General features: G+C 39.3%; 1 protein-coding gene across 2 annotated transcripts in view; it reads right to left on the reverse strand.

The window, feature by feature from the left end:
• The window catches only part of LOC106091693 (uncharacterized), an 869,146-nt gene that overhangs the window by 145,766 nt on the left and 701,777 nt on the right, over positions 1–21,603 (reverse strand). For both annotated transcript variants that reach the window (XM_059363681.1, XM_059363680.1), the window contains exons 8-9: positions 21,215–21,345; positions 14,148–14,307 (exon numbers count right to left, since the gene is read on the reverse strand). In XM_059363681.1, coding sequence (XP_059219664.1) covers positions 14,148–14,307; positions 21,215–21,345 — 291 coding nt within the window. The remainder of the gene's footprint in view (positions 1–14,147; positions 14,308–21,214; positions 21,346–21,603) is intronic.

Raw genomic sequence — 21,603 nt, forward strand, 5'->3', positions numbered from 1 at the left:
CCTCAAGTGTCGTCTCAGGTATCCGATCGGAAACCTCTTCGATTCCTTTCAGGTTTCCTATCTTCGCCTCGTTTATTCCGCGATGGTATCAGCTGCTCCCATCCTCAATCCATTCTCCCATCGCCTTTAGTCTCATAGCCTCAAAGGCTGCCTCACATCTGTATGTCAATGGGTCGGATATCTAGAATAGTCTACAGTGCCCTTGTGGGCGTGGTCCTCATCGCTCCGCCTATGCCAAGACAACATGTTCCTGAAGCTATTTTCCTTATGTTGTTAGTCCACCAAACTACTGAGGCTTAAGTAACTATGGGTCTAATCACGCTCCTATAGACCCAGTGGACTATGTTCGGATACAGGCCCCATTTCGAGCCTACGATACGTCTACATAGTGCCCAACACCTGTGAGCCTTCTCAGTACGCTCCTGAATGTGACACTTCCAATTAAGTTTCCTATCCAAGATCACTCCTAAGTATTTGACTTTGTCAGATATCGAAATCGTTTTATTGAGAAAACGTGGTGCGTCAAATTGACCCACCTTCTCTGGGTTAACATTGAGACCGCTGAGTCTAGCCCAGTCATGCCATATGTTAGACCCCTTTCGGCCCTTTTGTATAGCTGGAACGGATCCTTACCCCTTAGAAGTATTATAACATCATCTGCGTAGCAAACGGGTTCAAATCTCTCCTCAGTCAAGATCCGAAATAGGTCATTTATGGTGGTCACCCGTAGGTGTGGCGATAAAGTGCTCTCCTGTGGCATGCTTTGTGCCACTTTCACCCCTATATTTATGTCATAGGACACACAATTTATCCACCTGTTTCTTAGCATATGGTTTATCTAGTCTCTAAGAACCGTGTCCACCCGGTACTGGTCTAAGGACGTACTACCAGTGTGTACGTTTTGGCTTGCGGTTTACGGAGGCGATTCGGTAATCACTTTGAAGGGATTGCAGAAATCCTAAGCGACTTTTGCAGATATGTTTTTCAAAATATTCCACATTAACATCTATTCACTTTTGCATGCGTTTCAACCAATTGTCGGAGCACTTTTGCCACTCTGATTGAGGTGTCTCCAAAACATGCACTCTAAACGCATCAACCGATTCCTCAGGTATCGACAAACGTTGACCTCGCATTTTATTTTTTACGTACGGGAATAAAAAGAAGTCATTCTGTGCCAAGTCAGGACTATACGGCGGATGATTCATCAAATCGATGTTTTGAGTGCCTAAAAATGCAGTTGTTTGAGCCGATATGTTAGAGCTCGCATTGTCGGGGTGAAGAGTGATCCGTCTTCGACGGTTGGTCTTCTGATTTCTTGGAAGACAACTGGCAAACAAAGGTTGTGTACCACTCAGAATTGACTGCCAAATTGTGTGGGATCCTACGGGACAAATTTTTTTTACGGTCAAATTTCTTGGAAGACAATTGGCAAATAAAGGACCGTAAATTTTTTACGGTCAAATGTTCATGCAATATTGAATGTAAGCTGATCCCACTAGGCATTAGTGGTTGTCTCAATCTCACGATGATAGCAATATCAGTTGTCGCAAAGCATCAATGGCTTTTGGAACAACAACTGATTTTGGACGACCTTCACGAAATTCGTCTTGGAGTGAACTACGACCTCTGCTGAATTCGCCATACCATCGATAAACACTGGTTCTTGATGGAGCTTCATCGCCAAAAATTGAATAAAGTTCATAGAGTTGTAAAAAAAGTCACTCGAAAATTTCACGATTTAATTCCATTTTTTGGGCGAGATGAGTCCTTAAGTTACTGTATGTCGTATGTCAAAACCTTCTGAGTACGTATAACCTCAAAATGTCAAGCTTTACGATCTGTCAGTTGGTAGATTGCAACACAAGGGCGTCGATTTAGTCATTTCCGTCTGTTTCTCTGCCTTTCGAAATAACGCATACCTTCAAAGGAAAAAAGCAAGGCGCTTGAAAATTTTCAGAAATGCTTCTTGTTAGTGTAGGTCGGTTGGGATTGTAATTTGGTGATATTGGTCCATATTTTGGTTTAGCTGCCATATAAACCGATCTTTGATTTTGTCTTTTTGAGCCTCTGGCTGAAGTTTTGCACTAGAAGTTTTGTAATGACTGGGTGACTTTGGGATAATTTTTGAAACAGGTCCCGAGAACTTTTATACAAGTCACAGTTTCAGCGAAATCTGGCAACAGATCCGCTTTTTACGTGATTAAGACCCTTAATTGGAAAATAGGTCTATATAGCAGCTATATCTTAATATAGTCTGATCTGAACCATATGCAAGTCGGATGACAGGAGGCTTAATACAAGTCACTGTATCAAATTCCAGAAAAATCTGGAATATATGGCAGCCATATGTGAATAAAGATCAAAATGAGCCATATTTGAGTCGGATATAGGCAGTCTTTAATGGAAATGAAATGGATCTGGCGCTAAATGGCGATAAAACGAAATGGATGGTATCAACTCCCAAAATGCCTTGTTCATCCGATCAAATAAGAAAATGGAGAAAGTTGGGAACCACAGCTTTGAGAAAGTCAGTTACTTTATCTCCCTCGGCACCGCCGTAACCGAAACGAAGGACACTAGTTTTGAAATAAAGCGAATAATAATACTGGCAAACAGATGCTACTTTGGATCAGATAAGCAGTTTAGAAACAAGGCAACCTCTGGGCAGACGAAGATAACACTATACCAGACACTGATACCACCTGTATTATTATATGATTCCGAGGCATGGGTACTTGCGAAACAGCAGAGGCAGTTCTTGGAGTGTTTGAGAGAAAGATTGTTCGTAAAATATATGAACCAGTTTGCGTTAAAAGAGAACATAGGCGCCGAATGAATCATGAGCTGTAAGATGACGATAGCATAGTTACACGTATCAAAATACAACAGCTGCTTTGGCTAGGTCATGTTGTAAGAATGAATCAAGAAGCTCCATCAAAGAAGTTTTTTGAAGGCAATCGCGGTGGTACACGTAAACCAGGAAGACTAAAAGCGCGATGGAAAGACCAAGTGGTGGGAGATAACTCCAAACTTGGTATCAGAGGTTATAAAATAAGCGCTGAAGGTCAAGGCGCTTGGAACGCTATTCTACAGCCGAATATAGAATGGGACAAATGTTCTGTCATAGCCAATTAAAGTAAAGTAAATGTTGTAATGTCTTCAACAACTATTATAAGTATGGTCCAAATCGGTTCGTAACATGATATAACTGCCATATAAACCTATCTCGGATCATGAAGTTTTTGTTTTGAGTCTTAGAGGGCGCAATTCTGCTGCAAATTGGCTGAAATTTGTAAAACAGCTTCTTTTTCAACATACGTGCCAAGAATGATCTAAATCGGTCAATAGACTGGTATAGCTCCCATATAAATCGGACTCTCGATTTTACATCCTGAGCCCCTATATAGAGCAATTTTTTTACGAATTGGCTGAAATTTTGCACAATGACTTCTATTATGGGCTTCAATATCCAAATAAAGTTTAGTCCGAATCGGTCTATAACCTGATATAGCTCCTATATCCTAGCAGTTCTTATCCATTATTCGAATTGGTTGAAATTTTGCACAATGACTTCTACTATGGTCTCCAACATTCAAACCAAATATGGACCGAGTCGGTGCACATCCTGATATAGGTACAATAGCATAGCAATTTTTATTAATCCTCCTTTGTTTGCCTATAAAGAGTTAGGTCATGGACAAAGAACTTGACGAATGCGATCCATGGTGGAGGGTGCGCTTTTACTTGTTTTTAACACACATTTTAACATTAAGCTCATTTCCGTCCCATTCTAATGTTCCTTATCAGCTATGCGTAACAATAATAATGCGCACGATTGGATTTAAAATAATAATGGTCACTGTTGGCCAATTCTTTTGTAGCATTTGTTGCTTAGTTGCCACAGCTGCGGGTGCTGTTGTTGTTGCTTTCGCTGCCAGTGCCCATTGAAAAGAGAGGAAATATAATCGTTATAATTATAATAAATATCATCTGAAGAGTATGGGCGTGTGTGTGTGTGTGTTTGTAAATAGTATTTGAAATGACCTTACAAGCCTGGGCTTATGGACATAATTTTGCTTTTTGTGACACCCACACACTGAAACACACACACACACAAAAGAACACTACAAAGCCTAAATCTCGAATATCATTATGTCTATTTGCGTTTCTGCGGGCACCATAAACATGGAATGGAGTCATAAAAACATTATTGCAAATAGCGAGAAGAAAAAACAACATAAAATAATACGCACAAAAACATGGGAAAAAAGGCAAAACAACAAATGGTAAAGGAACAAAATTACAGTTGATATCCTCGGCTATTTATGCCAATTATCACTAATAAACCATAAATAATTATAGCACCATGAATATCAATTCAATTATCCTTATGAATTTTTAATTTCATCATAACCATTAAAATGCAAATGGGGTATATGATTTGCATCCACTCACATACATACAAATAAAAGGACAGCAATTTTAATGAGAGTGAGGAAAATACGAGTGTGGGAGATAAAGCGTTAAGGGACAAACAAATTGAATAATTTTAATTGTATAGTTTTACCGAATGTTATTACTTCCACTTTTTTTTGCCTCAGGCCTATTATGGGTAACAACATTAAAATATTTACATATGCATTAAAAAACATAATATATTTATTTATTGTTATGTTTATAAATATCCTGTTGCTCTTGGCGTTGGGCATAACTTCTGTTTGGTGTCCGGAAGTTTTATTTACGATTCCGCTTGTTGATAGTGCGAAAACTTATACCGTGATTTACGAGGCCTATTATAATAAGTAAGCTGATATAATTTGAACGCATTTTAGTGTAGACCAGAAATTTTCAGTGTAGCTCCGACCTTCAAGACAAGAAATGGAAGTGGAAGCGGATCACAAAGGCCATGAATGACTCGCTTGTGTCAGCATGTCCTAGTGCTAAGCAATGGGGCAAACTGCGACCGCCATGGTGGACCTTAGAGCTAGTTGGTCTAAGGAAGGATTGCAGAAAACTCTTTAACAGGGCGAAAGCCAAAAGAGCACCACACGATTGAGACAGCTAAACGGCTGAGTTAGGAAAATATAAGAGCGAGCTTAGAAATGCTCAGAAGAAAACCTGGGTGGAATTCTGCAGCTCCGTGGAAGATACATCTGGTGCCTCCAGGCTAAGGAAGATTCTGTCCTTTAGATCTATTTCGGTGAATAAATTCAGAAGTCAGAGAATGTCTGGACTATGTCTAGTGAGGAAACACTAGAACTACTCGTTGATACATATTTGCCGAGGAATTCTCCAAAGGACAACGTGGCGCCAGAAGAGATTTGCACAGGTATGCATTTGTCGGAGGTTATTAGTATTAGACACATTGTATCTAAGCCGAAAATACTTTGAGCGAAAAGAAGTTTCGATTCCTTTAATTCGCCAGGCCCTAATGATGTATAACCGGTTGAATTACAAGCTGTGTCTGATAGACAGGTTCCTTGGCTTAGGGAGATATACTCTGTTTGTATCAGCATGCCATATACACCTGTGGGATGAAAAGACACGAAAGTCATTTTCATTCGGAAAGCAGGAAAACCCTACCTCATGAAGACGAACGATTTTCGTCCTATAAGTCTGTCATCCTTTATGCTGAAGAGAGAAGTTGAGAGGTTGGTAGAAACATATCTTAGAGCAAAGATCCCTGGAGATCGTCTGTCTCGATACATATAGTAAAGGCAAATCCACTGAAACAGCCCTTCACGACCTAATCGCCTACGGTTCTCTCGCTGTCAAGAAATATACAATGGTAGCATTTCTGAAATTGAAGGTGCTTTCTACAATGTAAAAACAATGTTAATCATGAAAACATTGGAGTTTCTAGGCATCAACTCTACCATAAGAAAGTTTATTAAGAACTTAATTGCTAGAAGATGCATTACGGCAGGCTTGTGATCTGTGGATCTAAAACGATGGGTCAGCAGAGGAACACCTCAGGGAGGTGAACTGTCTCCTCTACTTTGGAATATAGCCATTAACAATATACTATTGTCTCTGGAAGAAAAATGTGTGAAAGTGGTCGCGTATGCTGATGACGTGGCAATTGCGGTTAGGAGATGGTTTCCCAGCACTCAGGAAGCTCTGCGTGCAACAGCAAAGTGGGCTACCAAAAGTGGTCTGGGTATAAGTCCGTGCAAGACAGAAGTAGGAGATACAAGTTACATACAGTGGCACCCGTCTCCTTGGGAGGAGAGAATGTTTCATTTACAGAAAGCGAAAAATTCCTGGGTATATTGTTGGACAGAAAATTTAATTTTAAATTCAGCATTTTGGAATGGGCAAGAAATGCAACTCATGCCCTATACACTTGGCAACAGTTGGACGTTTAGACCGCGAGTCATGCGCTGGGTATATGCTGCAGTTGTCAGACTTACAATTCTATATGGTGTTGTGGTCTGGTGGACGGCGCTTCAAAAGTCCACCTACTGTTCAATAGTCAACCGGAGCCAAAGGGTGATTGACACAAATATCTTCTCAGACAGCCATTAAATCTCTGGAGAACGTATTTTTGAACACAATAACCGCCCTCGACTGTCGCAAATTTCTCAACGAGATGGCTGAACAGTTCAAAATTCACCAGTTCTGGGTGCCGGGCCACAGAGGTATCCCAGGGAATTGTAAAGCGAAGCTTGCAAGACTAGGAACTACCTTACACATTCCAGGGCAACTGGAATCTGTGCGTATGCCTCTAGCATGTAAGCTAAGTTTTCAGGACAAGGCCTGATGGACATCAAACGATAGATGGTCACAAAGAGGGGTCTGTGAGCATTCCAAAACTATGTCACTAAATCTAAAAAGGTCTACCAAGAATAGGTCTGGCAAGAATAGACGTCTCAGTCATTGTGTCCGCCATGACAGGTCATTGTCTAATCGGAAAACTTGCTGACAGACTGAAGGTTGCCAGTAATGACTTTTGCAGAAGCTGTGTGTGTCTTGCACTGGCAGTCATTTCTTTGAGAACCCGTCTGATTTAGTGGATGTGAACATTCGCAAGTTGTTAGGCTTTCTAAAGCGATCTGGATGGTTAAACGGTAGGATCTGGAAGGCATATTCTGATTCCGTGGTATCACAATGGACAAAAACGTCTAAGTGCCAGACTGTCGCTTAAACCTAACCTAGCCTAGTATAGGCAGATATTATAATAATCCAAAAACTACAGACACAGGTCTAAAGCCCATAAAAGCTTTATTTTTTATCCGATTTTGCTGAAATTTTAAACAGTGGGTAACCCGATTGCGCTGAAATTTGAAACAAAGGGTTAATTTAAGCCTCGTGACATCTGACCTAAATATGGATGAAATCGGACTATATTAGGTATGTATAGCTGCCATATAGACCGATCTCCAGATAAAGGGTCCGAAGCCCAAAAAAGGTTTATTTTTTGCGATTTCGCTGAAATTTGAAACAATGAGTAGTTTTAGGCCTCCCGATATCCGTACAAAATATGGTCTATATCGGACTATATTTAGGTATAGCTGCCATATAGACCGATCTCCAGATAAAGTGTCTAAAGCCCATAAAGGGTTTATTTTTCATCCGATTTCGCTGAAATTTGAAACAGTAAATAGCTTTAAGTCCTCGCCATCCGAACAAAATATGGTCAATATCGGACTATATTTAGTTACAGCCGTCATATAGATCGATGAGCCGATTAAGGGTCTGACGCTCATAAAAACTTTATTAATTACCCGATTTTGTTGAAATTTGAAATACAAATTCAACAGTGAAATATAAATTAAAAATTCAACAGTTATATTTATTAGACCACTCATTATCCGTGTCGAATTTGGGTGCATAAGTTATCCAATTTTCACCGGATTGTGATGAAAGGGGGTTTACATATATAACCGAGGTGGTGGGTATCCAAAGTTCGGTCCGGCCGAACTTAATGACTTTACTTGTTATCACTCTTTCGGATCAACAAACGAAACCGAGGCCTTCGGCTCGGATTTGTTCACTGGTTTGGTCTGTTAAAGGCTAGTAACACCTTATGCATTCAGACACTGTTGATCACCACTTTGTATACATGGGGTTAACCTAATAAGTCTCCAACTATACGGTAAGCACACACTTCGAGCTTCATCCATCCGGTTGACCATGATTAAATATTGTATGAAATATTATAGCGTTATTTGATATGAGTCAATATCCTTCCTATTTCTCTTTTTCCATTTTACTATATCAATTTTTTGCCAAAAATTCCAATGGTTGTCGATGATTCATCTTTTTTTCTTTATTAAATATGTCATCTTATAGGAATAGGTAAATAATAGAAAAATATCCTTAATTCCAGAAAGCAAAAAATGGGCACAAAGAATATAATTGCAAATAAACCAGCACTCCTACCAACTCAATCTTTGTGGAATATGAATTGAAGTGTGCTCGTCCATATGTTATCCAAGTCTGTCTATCAGTCTATTTGCCTTTCTGTTCAACTGTCCAAATGGTCAGGCTATCATTCAATAGTTGTTTCTATTGATGAATTATGCGTTTGCCCACGGCCACTTGTGGCTATAAAAAGTAAGGCAGATATTTATTGGCTTTTTATGGCAACGGCATCAATAGTGAAATATTTATTTTCAATTATTTTTATTATAAAGGGACCAGGCCAATAATAATGACGCATGAACAATTCCTTGTATTGTGTTGCAAATACACGCACTTCAATTTATTTATATGGGGGTTCCAATGCAAAATTATTCATACCTTTAAATGACTAAAATCTCAATCCAAAGCAGTTCTTAACTTTTCTTGAAGAAGTATGACCATCCGTTTATGCTTAGACAGGGGAATGAATTTTTCTCAGCTGTTGCTATCTGACATTGGCGGCAACGAGTATGCCACAGAAAAAATACCTGATGAAAGTATACAAAGAATGTACTCCGAATGTAATCGAAAAGTCGGTTTACTGTGTAAAAAAGTCGTATAATCAACTTTGAAGTAAAAAAGTCGAAGAAGTCAAAAACTCGGAAAAAATTCAAAATAGGCGACAAATTGAAAATAGTCGAATAAAGTCGGAAAAAGGCTATGGTTGCAATAGCTACAAAAGTGAACTTTACAGGGATAAAATAAAAAAAGCTCAAAATTGAGCGATTTAAAAAGAAAGTCGAAAAACCGAAAAACTCAACCCAAAATCATCTATCGGGACAATATGGGTATCAAATGAAAGGTATTGGGGAATAAATTACGAATATGACATAAAAATTAGTTTTGTATGGGAGCTTTACCGGTTATGGACAAATTAAGACGATATTTGGTTTGAAGTCATAACAAAACACCACTTTCAAAATTTCATTCAAGTTGGATAAGAATTGCTATTGCTATATGGGAGCTATATTAAAACTTGGACCGATATGGCCCATTTACAATTCTAGCTGACCTACACTAATAAGAGCTTTTCAAGCTTCTAGCTTTATTGCTTTGAAAGTTAGCGTGCTTTCCATAGACGGACGGACGGATCAAGAATATGTAGACTTTGTGGGGTCTCAGACCAATAATACGATGTGTTACAAATGGAATGACGATGTTAGTATGCCATTATTCTATGGTACAGGGTATAAAAATAACGCAAAGAATATTCTTTTTCAAAAAAAAGTCTATTTTTGCTGTAAAACAGTCGACTTTTTTAAATACTCAAAAAAAAAAAATAAAAAGTCGAATTTTTGATAGTCGAATAAGTAAAAAGTCAGGTCCGGCCGAACATTGGATACCCACCACCATAATACAGTGAAAAATGCATCATGTGTGAATCCATAGCAGTCCGTTCTCCACCATATTCAGGAAGGCTAACACAACTCATTGTACCAAATTCATAGGTTATAAAAATTCACCTTTTATGGACCTATGTATTTAAATCGGGAGATTGGTATATGCATATGACAGCTATATCCGCTTATAGGAGCATCTGAACTATATAGGGCACGCATGTTGAAGAGCTTAGCAGGGCTTACTACGCCGAATTTCAGTGAAATTGAACAATTACTGCGCATTTATAGCTTTAAGACCTTTAATCGAGGGATTGGTCTATGTGGCAGCTATATCTAAATATATACCGATCTGGGCCATATTAAACACGAATGGCGTAGAGCCTAACAAAGCCCATTGTGTCCAGAATTCAGCGAAATTGAGTAATAAACGTGCTTTTATTGTCCCAAGAACTTAAATCGGGAGATCGGTACATATGGCGGCCATATCCAAACATAGCCTGATTTTAACCATACTCGGTACGAATGTCGAGGGTCCTAACGCAAATCATGGTGCTAAATTTAAGAGAAATTGGTTATTAAGCTCTTTTATGGACCCAAAACCTTAAATCGGCTGATCGATATACATGGCAGCTGCATGCAAATCTAGACCAATGTGAGCCGTATTAAATAGGGATGTCGAAGAGACTAACACAATTCGCTATAACAAATACTTGCGAAATCGAAATAAATGCGCCTATTATGGGCCAAGTTCTTAAATCGAGGGATGGGTCTGTATGGCGACTATATCCAAATCTGCACTGATCTGAAAAAACTCTAACAAAGGTGTCGAGGGGCCTATCGCTACTTACTGTCCCGAATTTCAGCGAAACCGAATAGTAAATTCAGCTTTTATGGCGCTTAAACCTTAAATAGGGAAATCGGTCCACATGGAAGCTATATCCAAATCTGACCCGATCTGGACCAAATTAAAAGAGGATTTCGAGGAGCCTAACAGAATTCGACCAATATTTGGGCAGTTGAGCAGAAAGGCAAATAGACTGATGGAAATCGGTTGAAAAACTCACCTTTTATGGGCCCAAGACCTTAAATCGAAAGATCGGTCTGTATGGTAGCTGAAATCCATATCTGAACCGATCTGGGCCATATTAAACAAGGATGTCAAAAGACCTTACACAACTCACTGTCCAAAATTTAAACAAAATCGAACAATAAATGCGCTTTTTATAGGTTCAAGACCTTAAATCGGGAGATCAGAGATCAGTATGACAGCTATATCCAAATCTGAACCGATCTGTGCTAAATTGAAAAAGGATGTTGAGGGGCCTAACATAATTTACTATTCCAAATCTTAACGAAATCGGAGAGCAAATAGCAAGACCTTAAATCGTGGGATTGGTCTATATGGCAGCTATAGCTAAATCAGATTCAATCTGAGCCGGTGTGTAAGGATGTCGAGAGGCTTAACACAACTCGCTGTGATGAGATTCGGCGAAATCGGATAAGTGTGTCTTTAATGGGCCTAAGACCTTAAATCGGCAGATCGGTTTATAAACTTGATATAGCAAGTTATAGTCCGATATAGCCCGAACTTAACCTGCCAATGGACAAAGAAAGAATCTGTGCAAAGTTTCAGTTCAATATCTCTATTTTTAAAGACTATAGCGTGATTTCAACAGACAGACGGTCGATCAAGATTATATATACTTTATGGGGTCGGAGATGGATATTTCGATGTGTTCAAAACGGAATGACAAAATGAATATAGTCTTCGGTGGAGGGTACAAAAAAAGTCCAAAAGTAAAATAGTGGATTTTTTGATAATCGAAAAAAGTCGAAAGTTACTTCTTGATTACCGGAAAAAGTCGACTTTTCAATTTCACTTTAGGTCCCTATGACACACTGTTTAGGAATATGTATGCGTTCATCTGTTCAATCTGCCTAGAGCAACGCATTCCTAATAATTGGAACATCAGCATGCTATGTCCGATATATAACAAGTAAAAGCGTGCTAAGTTCGGACGGGCCGAATCTTGGGAACCCACCACCATGGATTCTGCTAGAAATGTATACAAAATAAATTAAGTTGTAGGGCATAATTTTATTCAACATACCAAACTTCTGTCAAACCAGCAAAAATTAAAGCTTCTAGGAACCGAGCAAGGATGAACGAGACACCGGTTTACATGGGATCTATATCAAGTTATAGACTGATTTTGGCATTACTTGCCACAGTTTATTGAAAGTCATAGCAGAATACTTTGTGCAAATTTTTAACCAAATTGAACAAAAATTGCGGTTCCAATGACTCAAGAAGTCAAATCGAGAGATCAGTTTATATGGGAGCTATATCAGGTTATAGACCGATTTGGACCGTACTTGGCACAGTTGTTGGAAATCAAAGCAGAATACTATGTGCAGAAAGCTTTAGCCAAATTGGGAAAAACAATTGCGGCTTCCGGGGTAGATCGGTTTATATAGGAGCCACATCCAAATCTGAATCGATATGTCCCAAGTACCTGTGCAAAATTTCAAGTGACTAGCTTTACGCGTTTGGCCGCGCTCGTGATATTGACAGTACGACGGACATGGCTAGATCGACTCGGAATGTCGGGACGATCATGAATATAAATACTCTATGGGGTCTTAGATCAATATTTCGAGGTGTTACAAGCGTAATGGCTAGATTAGTTTAGCCCCATCCTATGGTTGTGGGTATGAAAACCAAAGAGGGAAGTTTGGGCCAACTAAAGAGGAATTAGTATTGTTCCCCTTGCATACAAAAGACTTTTATGTGTACTGTATGAGGGACTAAAATCGAAGTCATATAGAACGTCCAAAAAAGACAAAGATCGAAAAAGAAGGAGCAAGACATCTTGGAACTATGTGTCATGCGTTGAAGAAAAACGCAGAACATCGAAGTGTTTGGAAATTGGTTCTAAGTTCGACTAATGGCAATCGATGTCCTGTGACAGCTATCTATGTATTGTAATTAAGATCACTCGGTTTACTGTGGAATATCCCATATATGTATGTATGACCACTCATTATTTGAGGAATAAATAATTAATAATATTTCGCAAAAGTTTATTTGTATCGATTTACTTTGATCGTTATGTAAATAACTATGACAATGGTTAACATGATATGGCATATACCCAATTACTAAGGGCGAAAAGCTTTGCGGGCGTCTTATTGTTTCGCATACAACACAAAGTAAAACCAAAGGACAAGTTTATCGAAAAGGAAGCTCTACCATATATAAATCATATCTTTTACATTTTCATATCATATCATGCTAAAGGTTTCTTTTAGGTTTGAGAGTTTTTATTCCAACCAAAGTGGTTAATATTTTCTTGCACAGCACAGGTGGTGCTCTGTGCCATTGCTTTTTATGCTCTCCACCCTTCGTTATGGTCATGGAAGCGACCATCATTGGAATTTCATTATGAAAATCAATTCATAATGCATATGGAAACAAATGTGGATATTGATATGCATTCATATTTCATTTCCAATTGATTTATTAAATAAGGTAATTAAATGTGGCAAACCATGGCTAGTCGTATGTCGTATGTTTTATGCCATACATATACATAAGAGCAGTTATGGTAATTTAATGAAAAACTATGCAGCTGGCAAAATGCAATTTTATATTCATTCAATTGTAAATTCAAAAATCATAATAGAAAAAAAAAAATGACACAAAAAATTATTAAATATGTATTTTATTTGCATTTAACTTCAAATGGCATGAACAAGAAATTCGCATGCATATGCATTTGAAGCTAGGAAATAATACACTTGGGAAAATCTGCTTGTATCGAAAAAATAGCTTTGATGTAAAAATTGCTACCTATATTCTAAAAACCAAAAGCGAAGTATTCTAAAAAAGTTTCTTTATTCTCATTCTCTCTCTGCAGAATGGCAAATTTAATGTAAGCGTGAAGGTATTAGGTCAGTAGAGCCAAAACTTGCACCCATATTCACAATTTTTTGCAAGGGGGTTTCCTAAATACAGAGAAACAGAAAAAAATATTACAGCTAAATCAATTGAAAGAAAGCTTAGGTCTTTAAAAAGCCATTTGCAATGAGATTTTCTATCTACTGAGACAATGCGAAATTTCGGGCATGGTACGCTAATATGGCAACCATACAGAAATGTGATATGGCCCACTTTAAACTATTCTAGAAGAAATACTAAACTCCCTGTGAAATTTCCAACCTCTATCTCAAATATTGCAATACGTAGCGACCCATAAAAAGTGTCATACTTTGGCAAGGCAAACTTTGAAGAATGTAAAAATTTCTCCTTGTGTATATTAAAATTTAATAATATCTATAGATAACCATGCTTTTCTATTTGTTTCTCTATGCACAAGTGTTTGTATGTGTACTTACATCGTATCCTTAGATTCACCATGGCACTGGTGGTCTCGCCTCGGTCGTTGGCTGCTGAGCATGCATAGAGGCCAGCGTGAATGCGTGCCACACGCTGCAACACTAGCGAACGTGTTGAAATTATTATACCCCAGGAGACATTTTGAGTAACGGGGAAACCCTGTGAAGGAAAAAAATTTAATAAATAAATATGTATTTTGATATTGGAATAAAAACTAAAAAATAAAAAAAATCTAATATATAGCAGACATGTTTAACAGCAAAAGAATATAATTTTTTAACAAGTATCACAAAGAAATAGCGGTATACCCAGTTTCTCATTCAGATAGAAGTATTTCAGAATCCATAATGTATATATTGGGTTGCCCAAAAAGTAATTGCGGATTTTTTAAAAGAAAATAAATGCATTTTTAATAAAACTTAGAATGAACTTTAATCAAATATACTTTTTTTACACTTTTTCTAAAGCAAGCTAAAAGTAACAGCTGATAACTGACAGAAGAAAGAATGCAATTACAGAGTCACAAGCTGTGAAAAAATTTGTCAACGCCGACTATATGAAAAATCCGCAATTACTTTTTGGGCAACTCAATAATTGTCTAAACTCTGCACGTTGTACAAGATCCAATCCAAAATCCTATTATCATCAAAAACGATTTTATTGTTTTCAAAGTATAGTACATTTTTGCATGCGCTCAAACCAATTGGAGCAGTACTCTTTGCACTTTGATTGAGACACCTCCAAACATGGCTATTGAAAGTTTCAACATCATTTTCCGACAACGAAAATCATTGACCACTCATTGTTATGTTAATGTGCGGGGATAAGAAGAAGTCATAGGTTGCCAACTCAGTGTTGTACGGCGGACCCATCAATTCGACGTTTTGGACGGTCAAAAAGGCACTGGATTGAGTCGATATGTGGAAGCCCGCATTGTCTTCTCTTGCGGGTTTTTCTCCCAAGACTTCAAGCAATCAAATTGTGATGTACCCTTAAGAACTGACCGTCCTACGTCCTCGTAATCAGTTTTGCCGAAGAAACAGGCGACCATTTGCTTTGAAGTGCTTCTTCCACAAACAACTTGCGATGGATTTGGCTCGTCTTCGAATATCACCACGGGCAATTGTTTTGTTTCGGTCTAATACGCATAAATCCATGATTCACAACCTGTGACGATCTTCTCAACACATTTTAAAGAACCACCATCGTATTTTTATACCCTCCACCATAGGAACTAATTTCGTAATTCCGTTTATTATATGAGGCGTTGTGTTATGACTTCCAACAACTGTGTTTAGAATGGTTCAAATCGGTTCAAAACTTGATAGAACTGCCATATAACCCGATCTCGGATCTTGACTTCTTGAGCCGCTGGAGATCGCAATTATTATCCGATTTGGCTGGCATCAACTGTGCCAAGTATGGTCTAAATCGGTTTATAACCTGATTTAGCTCCCATATAAACTGATCTCCATATTATATTTCTTGAGCCTCTACAATGAGCAATTATTACCCGATTTGACTGGAATTTTGCACAATGAATTCCATTTTGGTCTCCAACAGCCAAATCATGTATGACTCTAATCGGTGGACGGTATATAAGATTGGCCCTGAAGAACTTAGCACATCTTTACTTGTTTTTAAATTTCTTCGCACTAATCGACACGTTCCTTGTGGTTTGAGCGATTGTCAGCTTATGCGGAAACCTAGAAGAACAAACCTTTTTTTACGGCAAGGTGTTCATGCAATATCGAATGTTTGCTGATGCCACTATCTTTCGGTACGTCATATGACGATCTTGCATTATAGGTTCATTCACGGTTTCGACCTTCTGTGGCGCTATGGCTGTTTTTGGTCGACCTTCACGGAATTCTACTTTGAGCAAGCGTCGGCCACGACTGAATTCATTGCACTAGTTATTTTAAGTAGTGAGAAATAGTCCAACGAAAGTCTTCGCGAGTAAATTTATTTTTTTTTTTCGTTTTTTCAACCTAACTTAACTTAACCTTATTTCATTTTGTTTTGTCAAATAAATTTTCTCTCGACATTTTTTCCGAATTCGGTCTCTAGATCGGATTATTTTTGGATATAGCTGCTAAAAATACCGATCTCCCAATTTAAAGATTTTGGGTTATACAAGGCTCATTTATTACTGAATTTTTTGAAATTCGGAAAACTGAATTTTCAGAGGACTAATTAAACTTGCTGTACCAAAAAAATTCACTAAAATTTTATATTTTAAAGAAATATCAATGTAATTTTGCCTTTAGAAAAAATGTGAGCCAATTTTTGTCATTAGAATAACTTTACTGATATTATATTTTAAGGAATAAATTCACAAAAATATTGTCCGTTTCTTCAGAAAAATTTTTTTTTTAGAAACAAAAAAAAATTTTTCATGGAAACTTTCGGGGGATTAGGCTTAGAATGGAAAGGAATGGTGATGGTATCAGGCCGTAGCATGTTGTCTGCTACTGAAACCTTGACTGGTGGAGCGGCTGCTCTAGGCTCCAGTAGACGACAGGCGACCGGTCAGCAGGGGCTTTTGACGAAGACACCTAGTTCGTGTCTCAAGGACTCAATGACTAATTTACCTAGACCATCGGCCTTCCCAGGCAAACCAACACGCTCTTTAAGAGGTTAAAATAATAGAAGACGTATCGCTCTCAGGTTTATTGAGAGGCTTGCGAATGATCCTAAGACTCTCACTAATAGGGAGAGAGACTCCTTAAATTGGGCTTGGTACTTGCTGCACAAGCTACCCCAAAGACTACACGTCTAGATTCGGAAATTGCACCACAGTCAGGCTGCGTTCACCTGGAAGGCATCCCATGCCTAAAAGAGCTAAGGCGAACAATAGTAACATGGGTCCAAGAACCTTTTTCTAATGTTGCTAGGGACAGTTTGGTGATGACAGTTGTCGACAAGGGAGACGAAAAGGGCTGCATAGCTAGGAATAATTGGAGTGGGATATCATTGCGGAATTTCCTGGATCTCCTTCAGTTTGTGACGATGCAGGCTGGTTTCGAGGCCGAAACAGACTAATTACCTTCGGGGTTCAATGCTCAATTGAAAAGTATCGTTGTGCGCTAAAAAAGATTGGTGAGATCTGGCCAGGGGCAGCACTAGATTTAGTCAAGAAGGAAGATATTCCTTCTCGACCAATGGCGCATGCTTGGATACAAAGAATTCGCTCAGATCCTGAATCGATACTTGGAAGACTAAGGGAATGTAACACCAATCTTTCAACCACCGACTGGAAGATTGGTAGATTGGATGAGGCTGACGTTGACGGAAGACATGCAGTATTCATACTAAACTCCGGCTGTCTTGCAGACCTCAACAAGTCTAAAGGGGTTGTATCCTACGGTTTCAACAAGTAGAAACTGAAGGTCTTTAGAAGCGGTGGGGTTGGGTAATTAGGAGTCGACTCAGCAGTTATTGCTTAACACTTGCCTGAGGAACTATCGACCACATCGCTAAAGTCTGGCGGATTGCAGGAGACTGAAAATCCCCCTGCCACAATCGAGAGAGGAGGGGATGGCATCGAAACGGCACCCGACCAGCCCACACAAAGTTGGACTGGGCTCAAAGTGTGCCCCAGCGGGGAAGCAAGGAACTCAGAAAGTACTTCGACAGCAGCTGTTAGTGAAGCATCTAAGGAGAAATCGTACACACAGCCCAGTGTCCTGAGGAAGACTGGTTTCACAGGAGTTCAAACGAATCTTGTGATAATCAACTCCTGGTGGAGTCAGATATACGGGGCTAGCTTCCCTATATATGGCACACGATTCAGAGATGCCGGCTTCAAACCTTAAGTCGCTGGTTGTATTAGTTTCAGCCTTGAAGAAAATACTGAAATAGTGATCCCTCGGCTAAACAGAGGAACCACTACCTGAAAAGGAAGTGGAAACTACGGGCGGAGGATGTAGACATGGTGATCAAGCGGATCACGAAGGCCATGAATGACCCGCTTGTGTCAAAGCTGGTTGGTCTAAGGAAGTGCTGCAGAAAACTCTTCAACAGAGCAAAAGCCACAAGAGCACCACACGATTGGGACATCTATAGGGCTGAGCTAAGAAAATATAAAGGTGAGCTTAAAAAGGCTCAGAACCAATCCTGGGTAGAATTCTGCAGATCCGTGGAGGATAAATCTGGCACCTCTAGTCTAGGGAAGATTCTGTCCTCGTGACCTGTTACGGTTGTGTATATTCAGAAGTCAGAGACTGTACGGACAATGTCTACTGAGGAAACACTAGAACTGCTCGTTGATACACATTTCCCGGGAAATTCTCCAACGGACAACGTGGCGCCAGAAGAGGTTGTCACTAGTATGCATTCATCGGAGGCTATTAGGGAAATTGTGTCTAAGCCGAAAATCCTTTGGGCGATAAGAAGTTTCGACTCCTTTAAGTCGCCAGGCCCTGATGATGTATCACCGGTTGAATTACAAGCTATGTCTGATAGACCGGTTCCCTGGCTTAAGGAGATATACCCTGCTTGTATCAGAATGTCATATTTACCTGTGGGATGGAGAGACACGAAGGTCATTTTCATTCCGAAAGCAGGAAAGCCCTACCACACGAAGGCGAAAGATTTTCGTCCTATCAGTCTGTCATTCTTTATGCTGATAGAAACATATCTTAGGGCAAAGATCCTTTAAGATCGCCTGTAGCGACAGCGGCATGCATATAGTAAAGCCAAAGCCACTGAAACAGCCCTTCACGATCTAGTCGGCTACATAGAGGGTTCTCTCGCTGTCAAGAAACATACAATGGTAGTATTTCTTAAAGGTGCTTTCAATAATGTAAAACCGACGTCAATCATGAAGGATTTGGAGTTTCTAGACATCAACTCTACCGTAAGAAAGTTTATTAATAACTTACTTACAAAAAGATGCATTACGGCAAGCTTGGGATCCGTGGATCTAAAAAGATGGGTCTACAGAGAAACACCTCAAGGAGGTGTACTGTCTCCTCTACTTTGGAATATAACTATTAACAATATATTATTGTCTCTGGAAGTAAAAGGCGTAAAAGTGGTCGCGTATGCTATTAACGTGGCAATTGCGGTTAAGGAAAAGTTTGCCAGCACTCTAAGGGATATACTTCAGGAAGCTCTACGTGCAACAGCAAAGTGCGCTACCGAAAGTGGTCTAGGTATAAATTCGTGCAATGCAGAAGTAGTTCCTTTCAGCAGGAGATACAAATTGCCTGCGGTGGAACCTGTCATCTTGGGAGGAGAGAATGTTCCATTTACAAAATGTTGGGTGTTTTGCTGGACAAAAAAATGAACTTAAAATCCAACATTTTGGAAAGGGCAAGAGGTATATATACACCTGCAAGAGAGCCATTGGCAAAATCTGGGGGTTTAGACCCCGTGTCATGCATAGGGTGTATACTGCAGTTGTCAGACCTAAATTGCTATATGGTGTTGTGGTCTGGTGGACGGCGCATCGAAAGTCCACCTACTGCCCAATACTTAACCGGATCCAAAGGATGGTTTTTTTGTGTATCACAGCCGCACTGAGGACGACACCATCTGATGCACTGAATTTAATTCTACATCTTATGCCTCTGGACATTGCGACTACCCAAATTGCGGCGACCACTGCCGTGAGGTTAAGGGAGCTTTCTTATTGGTCATATAGCGGCTACGGCCACTGTGTTATCCTCGATACAATATCCAATATTCCAGGCAGTGTGAATTACACCCTACCTGAGCCGCTTTTTGATAAAAATTACTGTACCACTATTCCTGATAGAACCGATTGGAATTACGATATCCCTGGTAACAGAAGTTACATAGACTTCTATACGGATGGTTCCAAACTAGACGACCAGCTGGGCTTTGGGGTGTACTCAAAAATCTAGAAATGGTCATATCGAAAACGTTACCCGACTACTGCAGTGTGTATCAAGCAGAGATCATTGCAATTAAGAAAGTGGTGGAATGGCTAAGATATAATGCCATTACGACGATTGGCATAAATATCTTCTCAGAGAGTCAAGCAGCCATTAAATCCCTGGGGAACGTATTTCTGAACACAAAAACCGCCCTCGACTGTCGCAGATCTCTCAATGAGATGGCTGAACAGTTCAAAATTCACCTGTTCTGGATGCCGGGCCACAGAGATATCCCAGGGAATGGTAAAGCGGACGAGCTTGCGAGACTAGGCACTTCCCTACACTTTTTAGGGACACTGGAATCTGTGGGTATGCCTCTAGCGACATGTAAGCTAAGTTTTCAGGACCAGGCCCGAAGGACAACGAATGATAGATAGTCACAAAGAGTGGGCGGTGAGCATTCCAAAACTATGTGGCCTAATGTAGACTTGAATAGGTCTCCTGCTTTGCTGTCATTGGCTAGAACAGATGTCTCAGTCATTGTGTCCGTCATGACAGGTCACTGTCTAATCGCGAAGCAACGACTTTTGCAGAAGCTGTGAGGACATCGAAGAAGAAGAGACTATAGAAAACCTTCTGTGTGTTAGAAGGAGTTCCATTTTAGGTTCTAATTTCTAATTTTGAGAACCTGTCTGATTTAGCGGATGTAAACATTCGCAAGTTATTAGGCTTTTTAAAGCGAGCTGGATGGTTCGACGGTAGGAACTGGAAGCCATCTTCCTTCTTTTGTTCCTGTATAATTACAATGGGTGAAAACGTCTAAGTGAGTGATGGCTGCTATTGCCACTTAAACCTAACCTAACCTGCGCTGAAATGTTATATTTAGAAAAAATGGGGACTGAAATTTATTGTACTTAAATTTTTGTATGTTTCAATGTAATTTTGTCTTGCGAAAAACTGTCTGATAACCTTTAATTTTAGCCCCTGATTGTATGCAATATTCTTGAAGTACAATATAATGTCTGGCTCGAAGCAAAAACACTCTTAATATTTAATACAACTGCAAATATGGGCGTCATACCAAAATCAAGTAAAGTATTCCCATATTTTTCCATATGCTTTTAAATTTACATTTTTGCTGTAGGGCTTATCATTATTTATTTATAAAATAAAAATCAGAAACCAAACAAAAGTGTATTACAACAACTTTCAATACTTACATTGTGTGACCATGTAATGCGGTGTTCCTTTGGATTTGCCTTGATGTGACATTCAAAATATACATCGTCGCCCTCTTTGATATCGTCGGGTCGAAGTGTTGAGCCTAATGACAATGTCACTTGCGGTGGATCTGATTATTATGGTTGTCAGGTTTTGTTTTTCGTTGTTTTTCATCGGTGCCACAGTTGAAATGATGGTGGGTTGGTTGGTGGGGTTGGTATGGTGAATTTTGCGCCAACAACAAACCATATGACAAACATTTTAGACATTTCGAGTGAGAGGAAAGAGTTTTGTTTGGCCAAATCATCACACATCACACAGACGTACATTGCGTCCAAATGTCATATGAAATTGCGGTTGTTGTCATACATGCAAAGAGATTGAAAAG

The sequence above is a fragment of the Stomoxys calcitrans genome, chromosome 2, assembly GCF_963082655.1.
Source record: "Stomoxys calcitrans chromosome 2, idStoCalc2.1, whole genome shotgun sequence".
In the NCBI taxonomy this organism is placed as follows: domain Eukaryota; kingdom Metazoa; phylum Arthropoda; class Insecta; order Diptera; family Muscidae; genus Stomoxys; species Stomoxys calcitrans.